The sequence below is a fragment of the Protomyctophum parallelum genome, assembly GCF_964188405.1.
Source record: "Protomyctophum parallelum genome assembly, chromosome: 15".
In the NCBI taxonomy this organism is placed as follows: domain Eukaryota; kingdom Metazoa; phylum Chordata; class Actinopteri; order Myctophiformes; family Myctophidae; genus Protomyctophum; species Protomyctophum parallelum.
This window is the reverse complement of record NC_139710.1, coordinates 50,103,861-50,120,057: the sequence shown is the minus strand read 5'-3', so window position 1 is coordinate 50,120,057 and position 16,197 is coordinate 50,103,861. Positions and strand designations below refer to the sequence as shown.

The window sequence follows — 16,197 nt, the reverse complement described above, 5'->3', positions numbered from 1 at the left end:
GCTATAACTGCATCGATCAGTCTACAACTTTGTATGCGCACTCACTATAGGCCATGGAAAAACATTTTCCCTGCATCCCTCCACATCTGCTGGTTATAGCGCCACCATGAGGCCGATTTCTGCAAAACACATTGTTTATATTAGTCATTGTTTATATTTCATCCAGATCTCACGCAAATTGGTACACTCTGTGGTCATGCATGTGATCAAGACGAGTCAAGAAGGATTTATCATATTCTACACTGATTGGCAAAGATTGCCTTCCAAAGTTTTCAGGAGTGGCCCGTTTTGTACAAAATGTCCTGCTCATCCAGAATTCTATCGTCAGAGATGCTATGAGTGATCTGGCTCTGCATTTCCTCAACAAAACAAAAAAAACATGTTTATATTACTCCTAAACATTTTGCCAAACATCTGGTGGAGACCTGTGTCCAGAAGGGCACTTTTTCTAGTTCTGTTTTTATCTATCTCTTTTTATCTATAACTAGGCTCAGTTTGAACTTAGTGTGAGGTGGTGAACAGCCTGAATGGTTTTGTCACAGGGAAGTGACAAACAAATTCACGGAACACAGCAAATCAGGCTGTAAACCAGGCTAATCTTTTAGTCCCCCTCCTGTCCTGTAAACCAGGCTAATCTTTTAGTCCCCCTCCTGTCCTGTAAACCAGGCTAATCTTTTAGTCCCCCTCCTGTCCTGTGGTAAAAGTCATGTGATCAATGAATATCAACAACTAAAGGGAAATGGCGCTTCCACGGCTTGGGATTGTGACCCAAAAAAAAAGAGACTGGATCCAATATCGCTGTGGCTTCCCTGTGAAATCTGTAGCCATGACGGCACGTTTCTAGGTGTGCATTTTGTGAACAAAGCAGAAATATGTATTTTCTGAGTCACACATACGGGTATTTTAGAATTTGTCTGTGTGTGCCATTGCTTGACAACAAAAAGCAGCCAAATCCACACAATAAGTACCTTTGTTTGCACCTCCAACAACCTTGCATGATGTCGATTCGCTTCTACAATACAAGTACAAGCACGTACAATACGAGGGCGTGAGTAGTGATGTGTGTGTTCTGTTTATCCTAAAGTCCGGTGGCAAATACAAACACAGAGATTACCCCCTACCCAAAGCTTGCAACTATTAAAATCATTCCACTGTATAATGATAGGCCGAACTCAGTGGTACCGATTAGCCTCAGACTGGCGTATATTTATTGACTACATGGGGGAATTCCCCTGAAATGAATAGAACAGCATATGAATATGAGTAAAAGTAAATACGCCCTGTTACATCACGAATCAAATTCGATCCATATCAGCTCGGCCGGGGCGCCCCTCGAAAGCAGGACAGAATGCTCGTCTGTCATGGAGAATTCTGAAGTTCTTATCTCTTACCACTTGATATATCAAAGCAGCGTTGGCCGATGACCTTGGGTTACAAGTGCTGCCCAGCCAGGCTGCAGTACACAGGTACTTTAGCGATACGCATATGTTGAACAATTCCTGTACATCCCTAATGATGTGCTAACATACTATGAGCTTCAGCTATATCTCAAAATATAAATTGAAAACATTTCTTCTGGCTCATCGTAGGGGAAGAACATTGGGCTGCAGGTGACATCCTTGAACAGTGCCTAGTCTGCCACATCACACAGTATATCTTGAACAATATGCTACAGCAATGATCGGCTGAAGTTGCTGAGCTGTGTTTGGCACAGCAGCTAATGATGTGCGAACATACTAACGGAGAGATCTTAAAATATGAATTGAAAGCGTATTGTTGTGGGGGAACGGCATGGACAGTGATATCCATATATCGTGATCAGTGCCTACACATCATATATCTCAAACGATGCCTACTAAACCTCACCAATGATGAGCTAAAGTTGCTGAGCTGTGTTTGGCACAGCAGCGTTGGCTGATCTGTGTAGTTCGCTATTATTGGTCTTCTTTTGTAGGGACATGCATACATACTGTACATACTGTACATAGGCCTACTATAGGTATTTTATTTTGATCCTGTGCAGAGACAGAAAGAATGATGAGCAGGCCTTTTTGAGGTCCAATGCATGGCTTTTGACGATTACGTCATATATGGCAGCCAAGTCTATGGGATTTTAAATGTTTGCTTATGAAGTCTATGGACTTTGTTTAGGGCACTGAATGACGACGTAAGACGTTGTGTGGCCGATGTAAATACAGTAGGCGCAACCTTTCCTTTTTTCATAGACCGGTACAGATAGTAGTACAACAGTAAAGTGTTATGAAAATGTACTCTTTATATTATGCAACCCTGGGGAAGAGGGGCTTGAATGTACCACAGCTCAGACTCAGCACATGGCACTGTCAAAATGTGTGTCCGTCTTCAACGGTTCCAGGTGTGGTCACCACGAGCCTGACTCAGAGGGTGACCAACACAGCTGACCTGGCTGACCGTCCTCCTCCTCAACCCCGGCTGTCACTCCGGTCTATTCTTGACTGCTAATTTCCCCCTGCAGCAATGCCACACTCCTCTGCTCTCAGCACGGTTTCCATGATTGAAAACAGTTGCCGCTGGCAATGTCTATACTAATCTGATCCTGTGAATGGTGAATACATAATACGCTTTCATTTTCGGACTGCATGCAGTGAAAAATGCCAGGAGATAGAATTAAGTCAGGGTAGCACGCAAGGTTTAATGATAGACTGTCATAGGTCCAGTTCCTCCAGCTAGTTTGTCTTGTCTTATCCTGTCATGGCGTAATATAGTACTGAAGACTAGAATAAATCATGGTACCTTTCAAATGATAGAAGGTAATTTGAGACTTTGCTTGGCAAATCATAGCATTGCTGCATAATGTTTTTGTCTCAAGTTGCTGTAAGAGGTGTTTGATGATGACATTCAGTGTAGAACATTAAAGCTGCTATAAGCAATAATTTGACCAATGACAAAAGCTTCTAGGGACATCTTTGAATGCAGATTGCGGGCCCTAGACGTGTCACAGAGACTAAAATGTTTTTGGGAGCATTCTACCCATTGCTGGCTGTCTGAATAAATCATTAAAAAAGGGTCATTACAATTTTGACATATTATTGCTTATAGTAATATGCTGATGTTGAGGTTGAGAGTTTACATTTGGCTACCTTACATTTGGCTAACAATTGTTTTTCCATGTTTAAATCTATTTAACCACTTAACATAACTTACAACGAATAGGGGGGGGGGGGGGGGGAGGGGATTGCAATCTACAAGCCTGATTGATACATTGTGAGGTTGTAGATCTGCTATTTTCATTATTTGGTCCGTACGTTTTTGAACATCTTTACTTTTGAACATTTTCGCCTAAAATGAACTTGCTCATGTCTCCGTTAATGTGGTTAAAAGCTTAACAAAATACGTTATGGGGTACTGTATTTTTTGCCGTACGCAGTACGTATCAGAAACATTCATAACTCACAGTAAGTAGAGAGAAGTTCGGGTCAGAGCCCCATGCATGGCCCTTACAAGACATTTGACAAAAGAATATTCCTCTGATCCTATAAATTACTCCTCTGACCTTAAGAATATCATGCATGATTTTCCTAGAATGATTTACGAGACTAGGAAAGAGACCTACCTGTGAGAGTCGAGGTAGAAAGACAGAAAGAGACCTACCTGTGAGAGTCGAGGTAGAAAGACAGAAAGAGACCTACCTGTGAGAGTCGAGGTAGAAAGACAGAAAGAGACCTACCTGTGAGAGTCGAGGTAGAAAGACAGAAATCCGTCTCCTTGGTCTGACCGGAGACGTGTTGCAGACGAGCGGGAGTGCAACCTGTGTGGCCCTATTATGTAAATGAACCTGTGTGGCCCTGCATATGTAAATGAACCTGTGTGGCCCTGCATATGTAAATGCTCTGTACGTTGTTTGTTTTCAGACCGCCATGCTCCCCCGCCGTGACCCCGTCACAGAGCGAAGTGTGGGGCTTTCTATTTAAAGCCTGGCGTGCGTAATCCGTTTTAACCATGTGTTTACGGCGTGTACTTTAGGTGGATGAGAGAGGGGGGCCGGGCAGACTTGGGGCGGCTTGTGGCGCTCTCACAGTATGCACAGCGATGAGAGCTGATGCCATGCCTGCATTGTGGCTGCCAGGCAGGCAGAGCGGGCCCAGGCTATAGCAGCAGACCCACTCTCTTTGCGTCGGGTTGTGGTGGTTGTTGTGTCCGTTGGAGCTGTCCGTGAATGGCCCCAGTGTTGGCCTGTGTCTCTGAGCACACTGAGGGCTCTGATTCTCTGCTAGCCCATTCTGACCGGGCACCCATTTTGGTGTCAGCATCATGTTATGCTTTAGCTATTTAAAAATAGCAGATCTACAAGCTCATATCGCGCCACCGAGTGGCGCGATACGAGCTTGTAGGTCTGCTATTTTTGAAAAAAATCGAAGAACGACTGACATTTTTAGAATCTGATCTCAGGTCAGAATGGGTTCATCAGACCAGTGTGTGTCCGGCGGAGACCTCGTATGAATCTGATCTCAGGTCAGAATGGGCTAGACCTCACTCAGTTCTCCCTCATGGCCCACAGAGAGAGAGACACAACCACACAGGGTTTGGACTCCTCCTCCTCCTCCTCCTCCTCTCTGAGCTTCACCTTAAACGGGCTTGCAGGGAGGGAAGGTACAAATGTAATGGGATTGATGTAATGTCATTACAAAACGGGGTGAAATGTGTTGTTACAGTCAGGTCAAAAATGTTTTTTTTTGGTATGACTGTTAAGATGTTTGCATATCTAATGCAGTTTGACTGCGGAAGTTTTCAATCGGGAAAATAACTTCACTGCAGGAGTTTTTCATTTCACGAGAGTCCGCCTTAAATGGCGCCATCGCTTCTCATAGTGTCCAAAAATATTCCAACACCGCAATCGACAACAAGAAGTGAGAACAGACCGACACGGAGGCTGTCATGACACATTGCATTGGGACTAGATTACCCAGAAGCCCTGAGAAGGAGGAGGCTGCCTATGACACTCCATAGGCATTGTATCCCATTGTCTGCGGAAGACCTTGTATTAAAAGTCACACAACAAATGTGAATAAAACATAACTCTGTAACTTGCGTTCGGGAGGGAAAGCGGTCTTTATCAATTAACTTGTGTAACTCGTGAATGGGCTGAACGTGTACTGTTAACAGTCTTAGAGCAGTAGATGATTATGGTTGTAAAAGCTTGATGATAGTAAAGTACAAATCACTTTACAGCCTGCAAATTGAAATGTGCGTATATACTATCCAAGTTACTTTCCGCGTACTAGCCACGTTACTTTAAACGGGTAATCGGATTACATGTGAAAGTACCCATCCCAAACTGTACAATCCCCCTTTACCCCGAGAGGAGAGAGTGTAAGTGAGTGCCCATGCAGGGCCAAGACAAACGTTGCCTGGTTCAGCAAGAGCTGGGTGGTTTGAGAAAACATTGAGGCCTGTGTGTGCGCGAGTGTGCGGGTGTGTGTGTGTGTGTGTGTGTGTGTGTGCGTGCATGCGTGCGCAGGTTCCCACCACTTCCTCTTGCACCCTTGGAGCGTAGTGACAGTGAGCTCTGTGCATGGCCATCCCAGCGGGGATGGGGTCCTCCTCTCCGCATGGGACCCTCTGCATGGGGCTCTCAACACTTTGTCCCCGCGCGGCTCATTTCCTTTGGCCATGCAACATGTATGTGGGCACACAGCCTGTAGTGTGGAGCCATGCACTGGCTTCCATCCTCTCATCCGTAGCAGTTTGACCGTCTCTCTCTCTCTCTCTCTCTCTCTTGAGAGTGTAAAATTAAACCAAATGTAACGGTAAGGGTTCCAGTCTGACGTCAATATTGGTAGAAGGCGCTAAGTCCACGGGTTCATGTACTTTATATTTGCATTGTAATCCCCATAGGGGAATTTATTAGATCGCCTCATATAAGAACTGTGTTTGAAAAATAAACAAATCATCCTGGTCGTTTCACTCATATGGATAAAGAATCAACTGACCGAGAGAAAACGCTAATGTTACTGCTGCCAAATTAGTTAAGTTTTGCTAGAAACAGACAAATATGAGTGAATTTGTTTATTTTTAGGCCACAATTCTTACACGAGACGATTTTAAGATGGCCCAATGTTATTCTCCACAGAGAAAACCTTCCGTAAAGCAGTAGGGGTGAGCGAGCTTTGGTACTCCTTTACAGTATACAGTATGATCTATTAAACCATTCTGACCGGGCATCCATTTTGGTGTCAGCATCATGTTATGCTTTAGCTATTTAAAAAATAGCAGATCTACAAGCTCATATCGCGCCACCGAGTGGCGCGATACGAGCTTGTAGGTCTGCTATTTTTGAAAAATCGAAGAGCGACTGACATTTTTAGAATCTGATCTCAGGTCAGAATGGGTTCATCAGACCAGTGTGTGTCCGGCGGAAACCTCGTATGAATCTGATCTCAGGTCAGAATGGGTTAAACAGGGGTTGGCCGTAACTGTCCCACGTCATGCATTCATCCCTGAATGTATGCTGCATTCATGTTGCAGGCAGTTAGTTTCCACAATGTTATACAGTGGAAAGAAATTAGTAAGCATATATACACGATTTTCCTTTTTTCCCCTTTTTCTCCTACATTATGCCAATTCCCACTTTTTCCCCCTCACATGTAGTTGTCGGTTCCAAGGGTCATCTCCAGTGGCGTGCACATATAGACACTAGGGGGTGCTAGAGCACCACTTGCCCTTGCCCTCTGGACAGCTATGTGCCCTTTTGAATAAATAAATAAATAAATGTACAGTGTAGACACACCGTCTGAGGCTACAGGAAGAGAAAATGGAGGTAATGGTCCAAATGGACATCATTTGATACTGAACAGAATATGGATATGGGGGAAATGAGGATCAACAGCAATGCCTAGAATGATGTAATGTAACATAATTATGCAAGGTTTGAAACGCAATGTCGATTTTATTTTATTTCTTTTGTGGGTTTTTTTCTTCATGTGCGTATGTACTGTACTGTCTTTTGTCATCGTTTTAAAAAAATATAAATTTTTAAGTGATAAAAAAAAAGTACAGTGTGTGGACCATGGTGACATTGATCAATTCTTGATATATATAAAAAAAGCTTCTAATATATTATTTATGCCCAGAAATCTATAAATCTCACACTATTAAGGCAACCGGCCGGTTCCACACACTGCACAAGGTGTAATTTCTTCACTTGAGCACCTGCCCCTCTAAATGTCTGTGCACGCCACTGGTCATCGCCAAGTATGGCTTGTGGTGGACATTTTTTTGGTCAAAATACCATTCTTGCCATAGACATACAAGAGTGGACAATAAAATTACCAGAAACACAAAGAACTAGCCCTGAAGGACCATGCAGGTCTGTAAGTCTGAGTGTGTACAGATGGAACCAAATGGTCCCGTAAGGGTCCATTTGTACACTCTCAGAGTTAAGGGGTCCTTGCAAATAGAACATTTGAGAACTACTAGTACTAGTTCCTCCTTTGTACATGAAGTCACCAGCCGCTTCCTTTCAATTGGCAATTAGGCGTTCCACTGGGAGAATGGGTTATTTTATACGGTTATACGGTGTCATCCAGCAATACAATGCATTCAACAACATTGAAATTAAATTACAAATTAAGACCATTTAAAACACAATATTTGCCGATCCTACGATTTCTCGGGTTTAATCCTTTTTTACCTCCTTTGCCAACCCAAGAAATCTCTGGTTTGATTAATGTCATTTAATCCAGAATAATAGTATGTTATTTACCATTTTTGAGGGGCGCTAGCCCTTATTATATACAGCTTTTTGTCCTAACTCGTGTCACATTTTCAATTGACAATGAAAGGAGAATTTACATCATATATGTCTGAGAAAATAGGCTTTTTGTGCTAAAACAAATATTTAATGGCAATGAAAGGAGAATTAACGTTGTGTCTGTGCAAATCGACATGTTACGTCATGATAATGTATGATGATAAACTCACTTTTTTTAGCATCCATACTAGCCTCCGGTGGCATCCATGTTGTGATGACGACATTGAATATCAAAAATATCCTTGTTCACATGCACGCACGCGATCCAAAGCATTCGTAGTGCTCAGATTCAGATAAAAGGCTATGTTTAGAGCTTAATATGACTTTAATCCCACCTCGCGAGTGGAAAACCATTGTTTACACTGAGAGAACACGGCACAGACTGAAGCTATGACTCTTCACACAAACACTTCCGGTTCAACGAAAGCGTTCACAGCGTTGAGACCGATCCGATATCGATATGGTATTGTGTATGGCCGATATGATGATATGCTACCGATTTTCAAAAAAGTTTAAAATATAATAAACACTATTTAAAAAAAAAAAAGAAAAAGAAACATCACAATGCAGATACACAGGCTCCTTATGTAATGCATCAAGTAGTTCCATAAATGTCTATTAGAGACCAGTTTATCCAGTTTCAGAGTCCTGGAGTTTGTTCCATTTTGTCCATGCCATAAAAGATGAAAGCAGTCTTTGACTGTTCATTCGTGGCCTGATGAGTCTAATGTGTGTGTCCATGAGCGTATTTGAAGTTCTGTAGTTCTTGGCTCTAAAAATGAGGATAAATACAATGGGAGCATATTGCCAATTCTAATGTGAGGGGCTGAGGGCAGCGTTGTGGTCCGAACCTCTAGTCTGTATTTTTATTTTATTTAGATCATTGTTTCCTAAAGTGGCCAGTCCAGGCCTGGTTCTGGATAAGTAGCATATCATCTGAATATCGTCTCCTATAAGTAAAGCAAGCATTTTACTATACTTATGCCTTTTACAACCACATGCACGTGTGAATTAGGATATTCTGTAAAAACTAAGAACTACAGAAACGCTGTCTGTCTGTCTGTGTTTTTTTATCCCCTGAAAGAGTTTGGGGAACCACTGTTTTTAAATGGATGCTTTTCAAACCATGGTCTTTCCATTCTTTCCAGAGATCCAACGTCTATCATTTGCTGCGGCAAGGCTGGCCGGTAAGTGTTGCATCATCATCTTCCATTACACGAGAGGGTGTGGTTTAACGTGATTATTGAGAGGGTGTGGTTTAACGTGATTATTGAGAGGGTGTGGTTTAACGTGATTATTGAGAGGGTGTGGTTTAACGTGATTATTGAGAGGGTGTGGTTTAACGTGATTATTGAGAGGGTGTGGTTTAACGTGATTATTGAGAGGGTGTGGTTTAACGTGATTATTGAGAGGGTGTGGTTTAACGTGATTATTGAGAGGGTGTGGTTTAACGTGATTATTGAGAGGGTGTGGTTTAACGTGATTATTGAGAGGGTGTGGTTTAACGTGATTATTGAGAGGGTGTGGTTTAACGTGATTATTGAGAGGGTGTGGTTTAACGTGATTATTGCCACGACAGTGATGCGGTCAGGAAGTGAGTGTAATATTGCAATTATACAAAGGTTACCCTTAAAAACTGGAAAAAAAAAACATATTTTGTAGTCACTACGACCACAAATGTCCCAAGAAACTAACTAGCCTAGCAACCGAGTGTGCTGTGCTCATGGGAAAACAGAGCAGCTGAATTCTTTGTTTTGTTTTGGTGTGGAGTGGTGCTCGTACTTTGAACCACGACTAGAAGGCCGTTTCAACCAATCAGATTGCTTCCTCGAAACGACCTGTTGTATAATCTCTTTGTCACTCATCGGCTTCCTCTGTAGTCTGACGCTGCGTTCACACACACGGGCAGACGCAAAGATGCAGTCTACCTTCTACGCTGCGTTCACACACACGGGCAGACGCAAAGATGCAGTCTACCTTCTACGCTGCGTTCACACACACGGGCAGACGCAAAGATGCAGTCTACCTTCTACGCTGCGTTCACACACACGGGCAGACGCAAAGATGCAGTCTACCTTCTACGCTGCGTTCACACACACGGGCAGACGCAAAGATGCAGTCTACCTTCTACGCTGCGTTCACACACACGGGCAGACGCAAAGATGCAGTCTACCTGTCAGTGTTGTTTTTGGCAGCAAATTTTAGTTTTTAGTCCAATAGTTTTCATTTAGTTTCAGTCAACATTTTAGTCACCTGGAATGTTTTAGTGTTAGTTTAGTCGACTAAATATCATATCATAGTTTAGTCGACTAAATCTACAGTTGATTTAGTCGACTAAAATGTATTTTGGCGGGCCTTGATGCCGTCGTAATGACTGTTTTTTTTTTACACTTGCTGAAAATAGCCGATCTACAAGCTCACAACATGTCGCGCTGCGACACGTTGTGAGCTTGTACAGTAGATCGGCTATTTTCAGCATGCAACCAAGTGTAAAATGACTTGTACTGGATCTCTTGTCCACTAGTCCATTCCTAACATTTTAGTCTAGTTTTTATTTGTATGACAAAATTAGTTTTAGTCATCGTAGCTTAGTTTTCATTTAGTTTCTATCTAATTTTCGCCATTGGAAAATGGTAGTCGACTAACATTTTTCGTCTTGGTGTTAGTCAACGAAATCAACACTGCTACCTGTAGCCGAGGCCAATCCAGTCGGAGGCCTAATTGAGGTAGCCTGTCGAATACTTCGAGAGTCTATTTCTAGACTGTTTCCTTAGGTTGGATCTTATTGAGGGTGGACGCCATATCTATCCTGAGCCTACGGTCTGCGATAGCTGATCTACTTATCTTAGGTAGCCGAGGGCAAGGGCAGTCGGGACTCTCGTCCTCGTCATAGATCCCCACCGCTGCCCATGGGCCATATTAGCGGACAGACCTCATGCTTCCTTCTATGCATGAGGAGTCCAAGCCTGGAGTGTCCATGGCCGGACGTAGTGTGTGGGAGGAACATGTTTTTTGTGAGTACCTACCCTAGGGGATACGGGGAGAACACCAACACCACCCAGGGTATGGGCACTGATGACGCGGAGGAGAGAACACGCCCCATTTTGACAATTGACAGTGAATGGTAGACTGAATCTTTGCGTCTGCATGCCCGCGTGAACGCAACAATAAGCTGCGTTCACACAGGCAGACGCGAAAATGCAGTCTACCATTCATTGTCAATGGAAGCCAGCAGCGACACGACGATGCCAAGATGCAATGATGCGCATGTAGCTGACAACGTCGCAAACTATGCTGTGATCTTTGCGCGTGCGAACGCAGCATGATCGGTGCCTTCACACAATGCAAAGACGCACTGTGGGTTGATTTGGAGCAGCTACGTGCATCATTGCGTCATGTCGCTGCTGGCTTCCATCGACAATGAATGGTAGGCTGCATCTTTTTCATTTTCCCGTGTGTGATGTCACTGATCAGCTTCCTCCTCTCTGGCCTCGTCAGATGGAACAAGGACCCCCAGGACCGCATGGAGAAACGGGCCGACCCGGCCGGCAGGTGAGACCCACCATCCATCCATTGTTATAACAATAGTAAACACGGAGTGTTCATTTAACTCCCAATTGTGTACAAATGTAAGCAAAATGTGGATACAGTTAAATTAACAGTAACAATATATGGTGTGTATTCTGCACATTCTGTCAAGAGGCTTCATTCATTGTTTTTGTTATGTAAGATAAGATAAGATGAGTTAATATTAAGACCTTTATTGAACCCACGAGGGAAATCACTTACTTTAGTTTAACCCATTAAGACCTGAGACCAGATTCTACTAATGCAGGGTTCCCCAATAGGCGGCCCGCGGGCCATTTGCGGGTCCCAGATATAAATGGCATTAAATGGGAGTCAGTAGCCTATGCATGTCAAACTGGGCATCCTTTTCAAATGGGGTCTTGCCCTGAAAATGAATTTTCAGGGCAAGTCCTCGACCTCGCGCGTGCAGACTCGGCCCCCAGCCTGGTACGCTAGTCAAAATATGGCCCTTGAGGAAAATTAATTGGGGAACCCTGTACTAATGTCTTCTAAATCATGACAGTTTTCTGAAAAACCCTGTGTTTCTATGTTAGTGGTTCTCACTCGGTGCCACGCTATGAGCTTGTAGATCTGCTAAAGTTTCAAATAATGGTTAAAGTGGTTCAAAGCTAAGGCGGTCTAAATGGGGGAAATGAACGTTTTGATCATTCAGAGCTAATGTAATGAGACTACTATATTTAACCAACAGAGTAAAACGTGTGCCTCATTAAAAATCGGCTACGGATGGCAGAAAAGTTAAAACTGGCAGCTATACAAAAGATACAAAGCTGCAACGCTACACAGCATTTGTATCTTTGTATTTGTATATTTGTGTATCTGAAGCTCAACCTTTTGAGCGTCGCTAGGCTAGCCCCTTCCATGCATGGCTTTCTGTGTGTGTGTGTGTGTTGTGATTACGTCATCCCAAAGACAGCCAAGTCTTTGGGATTCTTAATGTTTGTTTAGAGAACATAAGTACATTGGGCGTCCCTCCCCAACAATTACATCACCTAATCATAGCATGATAATAGCGCTCCTCACTACACACAGGTGTGATTTTATTTTATTTTTTATAGCTTTTGTAGCAGCTATGAATGTGGGATGTAGCTTTTTATCTTCACGTCGCTGGCTTCCGGGGAAAATGAATTTTGATTGATTGATTGAAATATTTATTAACAGTTTGTAGAATTTACAGTACATTTTAAGCACAAACTCAATACAAAAGACTGTCAACTGTGAGTGGACGACCCAATTAAGCATTACACTTGTTTACAACAGGGTCCACATTGTTCAATTCATCAAAACATTTAGAGACATACAAATAGACACTTCTATGTAGCTAAAGAACAGAACAGGAATTCATCATATAGGAAGCAAAAAGGGAAAAGATACATATACAGTGAGGGGAAATGGGGTGGGGGGGGGGGTAATGCTATAGACTATCTTTGTAGCTGCCTGTGTGACTGTGAACGCAGCAGTGTAAGGCTATAGTCCCCTCTTTAAAAACGCCGGGACAACGCTCCACACGTCCCAAACTCTGGGACAACGCTCCACACGTCCCAAACTCTGGGACAACGCTCCACACGTCCCAAACTCTGGGACAACGCTCCACACGTCCCAAACTCTTCTCCCTTCTGGCTCCAAAACTGTGGAATGCACTTCCCATTGCAGTCAGAACTGCAGCATCACTCCCAATCTTCCACCGTAGTCTGAAAACCCACCTTTTCAGACTCCATCATGGCCCATAGCACTTACCCTTAGATGGCATTTCTGTTGGCTTAGATAGCATTTGACACAGACTTATAGCATGTTATGTAGACAGCACTATAATTGCATTGTATATAGTCATAGCACGCCATAGTACATATGTATAGCATAGTAGTAAATATGTATAGTTTATATGTATAGTGTATGTATAGTTTCATTATATAGATATTCCACTGTTACTTTCTTAGCTTACGCATGTTTCATGATAAATGCTTTTATGTGATGTATTCCCATGCTTTTGTTCTTGCTTAAATGTAAATCGCTCTGGATTAAGAGCGTCTGCTAAATGCCTAAATTGTAAATTGTAATTGTAAATTGTATTGCATTTCCCCTTGGGGGTAGATGGTAACTTTAACTACCCACCCCTGCTCAAATGCCCCAAGATCTCCATGTGGAGGGGGTGTTAGTGTTTGGAGGCTGCCCTATAATGTCACCACAGGCTGTGTGTCAGTCTGGCTAGTGGGAGACTGAGGTTCAAATCCCGTAGTAAAAGTACGGAATTGAAAATGTACTTGAGTAAAAGTACCAAAGTATCGGCATCAAAATGTACTTAAAGTGCTAAAAGTAAAAGTACTCATATTGCAGAATGTCCCATTTCACAAGTTCAAAATGTGTACAAAATCTATTGAAAATAGCAGATCTACAAGCTCACAATGCGTCGCAACGCAACGCCAAAATGTATGGGGTTGAAGTGGTTAATGTATGTTTTCCAATCAAAATGAAAATCTCCAAAGTAACTAGTGACTAAAGTTTTCAAGTAATTGTAGTGAAGTAAAAGTACAAAGTTTGGCTATGAGATGTAGTGGAGTAGAAGTAAAAGTACTGGAAATTGGAAATACTCAAGTAAAGTACAAATACCTAAAAATTGTACTTAAGTACACTTTCCACCACTGCTTCCTTATTGGTATATAAGCCCCTTCACCACCTCCGTCCACCCCATTCAGGGTAGTCCCAACGGCGGAGCCAGCTTTCCTGACCAGCGTGTTCAGGGTGCTTGTGTCCCCCTTCCCCCAGCATTAACGTGACCCCCTGACCAGCGTGTTCAGGTTGCTCGTGTCCCCCCTCCCCCGGCATTAACGTGACCCCCTGACAATCGCAAAGAAGAGATCACTAGCCATTTCAGACTTCCTGCTGTTATGGCTACTTCAAGTCAGAATTGAGCTTTTATTTGATGAAGGTCGAATAGGCCGAAACATTGCCTGTTCCCTTAATAACCTTTTCAAATGCATTTGAATAAACTTTTCAAGTCAGGCACCTGGCTGTCTCCTACGCACCTGCAAAAGCCTTGCTTTAAGTTTTTATTTTACTTTTAATAGCTTTCAATGATATATACTGTAACTCCTTTAATACAAGTCTTTCCTCACTTAATAATAGTATTTATTTTGATGTCTTTGCGTTTAACCTGCACTGAAACCCTCTGGTCTTAGAGAACCGTACTTTGACTGACACGTTGTGAGTTTGTAGATCGACTATATTTGGTGAGAGAGATTTGTTCCCTCAGAATAGGCATGCTGCCTGTAGCCTGGCTGGCTCCAGCCCCTGAATCGCTAGCAGATCTCTAGCTGATCTCACATTCAGGAAACTAAATTAAACTTCAGGCTGAGTGTCAGGCTAGGCATGCTGGGGTTTAAGTTATGGCTCAATCAAGCTGAGCATACTGTACCATGTGTACTTTGTAGATTAATTGTATTATAAGCGATATATATCCCTTAAAAACCAAGCTTGATGTTGTATTATTGTTATGATATGTGGCGTGAACCAGACTGATATAGCTTCGCTCTGACAACAGGGCATTCCTGGAGAGCCTGGACCCACAGGAAGGAGCGGACACAGCGGAGACACGGTAGATGTTGAAAACCAACCTCCTTCCTTCCTAGAGCTTTCCTGCCTCTGGTTTTTACTAATACCATGCGCTCTCGAGACCTTCAATCTCAAGGGTGTGTGTGTGTGTGTGTGTGTGTGTGTGTGTGTGTGTGTGTGTGTGTGTGTGTGTGTGTGTGTGTGTGTGTGTGTGTGTGTGTGTGTGTGTGTGTGTGTGTGTGTGTGTGTGTGTGTGTGTGTGTGTGTGTGTGTGTGTGTGTGTGTGTGTGTGTGTGTGTGTGTGTGTGTGTGTGCGCGCACACTAGGGGTACACGGGGCCAAAGGGCGTTGCTGGCCGAGCGGGGACGGCGGGCAGAGATGGCGGTCGTGGCGTGGATCTAGAGCGAGGAGTGCCGGGGCTACCAGGGCTGCAGGTGAGGATGAACAACCATGACATGTACATCTACTGTACATCTACTGTACATCTACTGATGATAACCATTACATCTACTGTACATCTACTGTACATCTACTGTATATCTACTGTATATCTACTGTACATCTACTGTACATCTACTGTATATCTACTGTACATCTACTGTAAACACTGAAGCACGACGATGTGATGATAACCATTACATCTACTGTAAACACTGAAGCACGACGATGTGATGATAACCATTACATCTACTGTAAACACTGAAGCACGACGATGTGATGATAACCATTACATCTACTGTAAACAATGAAGCACGACGATGTGATGATAACCATTACATCTACTGTACACACAAAGCATGTGTGATGACGGTAACCTTTACATCTGCACATGATAACGTTACATTTACACATTAATATTACATCTACAGTACACAGTCACACGTGTGATAACGTGAGATCAAATCCTTCAAAATCATGACAGTTTTCTGAAAGAACAAAAAAAACAAAAGTATTTGTATTTGGCTGCCGACCCCCATCTGAAAATGGTAAAAAAAAAAAAAAAAGTAAAAAACATTTGCTGTCGGGAGAAAACCACCATTTTGCATAAATAAGTGCTATTACACCTGCCTGCCAGTCTGCCTGCACAAGTAACAATATGAATGTGATTGTGTCCAGTCATCATTGGTAACCTCATGGTCTCTTCCAGGGTCCCAGAGGTTTTAAGGGGGACTCGGCCCCACCAGGCGAGAAGGGAGATGAGGTGAGAGATTGTTGTTTGTACTGCTGTTGAATGGTGTAAGTATTAGTACTACTAGAGAGGAGGGGGCTGGGTG

At 43.0% G+C, this 16,197-nt stretch overlaps 1 protein-coding gene across 1 annotated transcript in view; it reads left to right on the top strand.

The window, feature by feature from the left end:
* Positions 1–8,937: 8,937 nt before the first annotated feature.
* LOC310871918 (uncharacterized protein) overlaps positions 8,938–16,197 on the top strand; it is a gene marked incomplete at its 3' end in the record, with an annotated part of 39,760 nt that continues 32,500 nt past the window's right edge. Inside the window, exons 1-5 of the mRNA XM_083783556.1 lie at positions 8,938–8,976; positions 11,288–11,341; positions 14,913–14,966; positions 15,250–15,357; positions 16,071–16,124. Of these exons, the coding sequence (XP_083639682.1) occupies positions 11,288–11,341; positions 14,913–14,966; positions 15,250–15,357; positions 16,071–16,124 (270 nt within the window). The 5' untranslated portion in view covers positions 8,938–8,976. The remainder of the gene's footprint in view (positions 8,977–11,287; positions 11,342–14,912; positions 14,967–15,249; positions 15,358–16,070; positions 16,125–16,197) is intronic.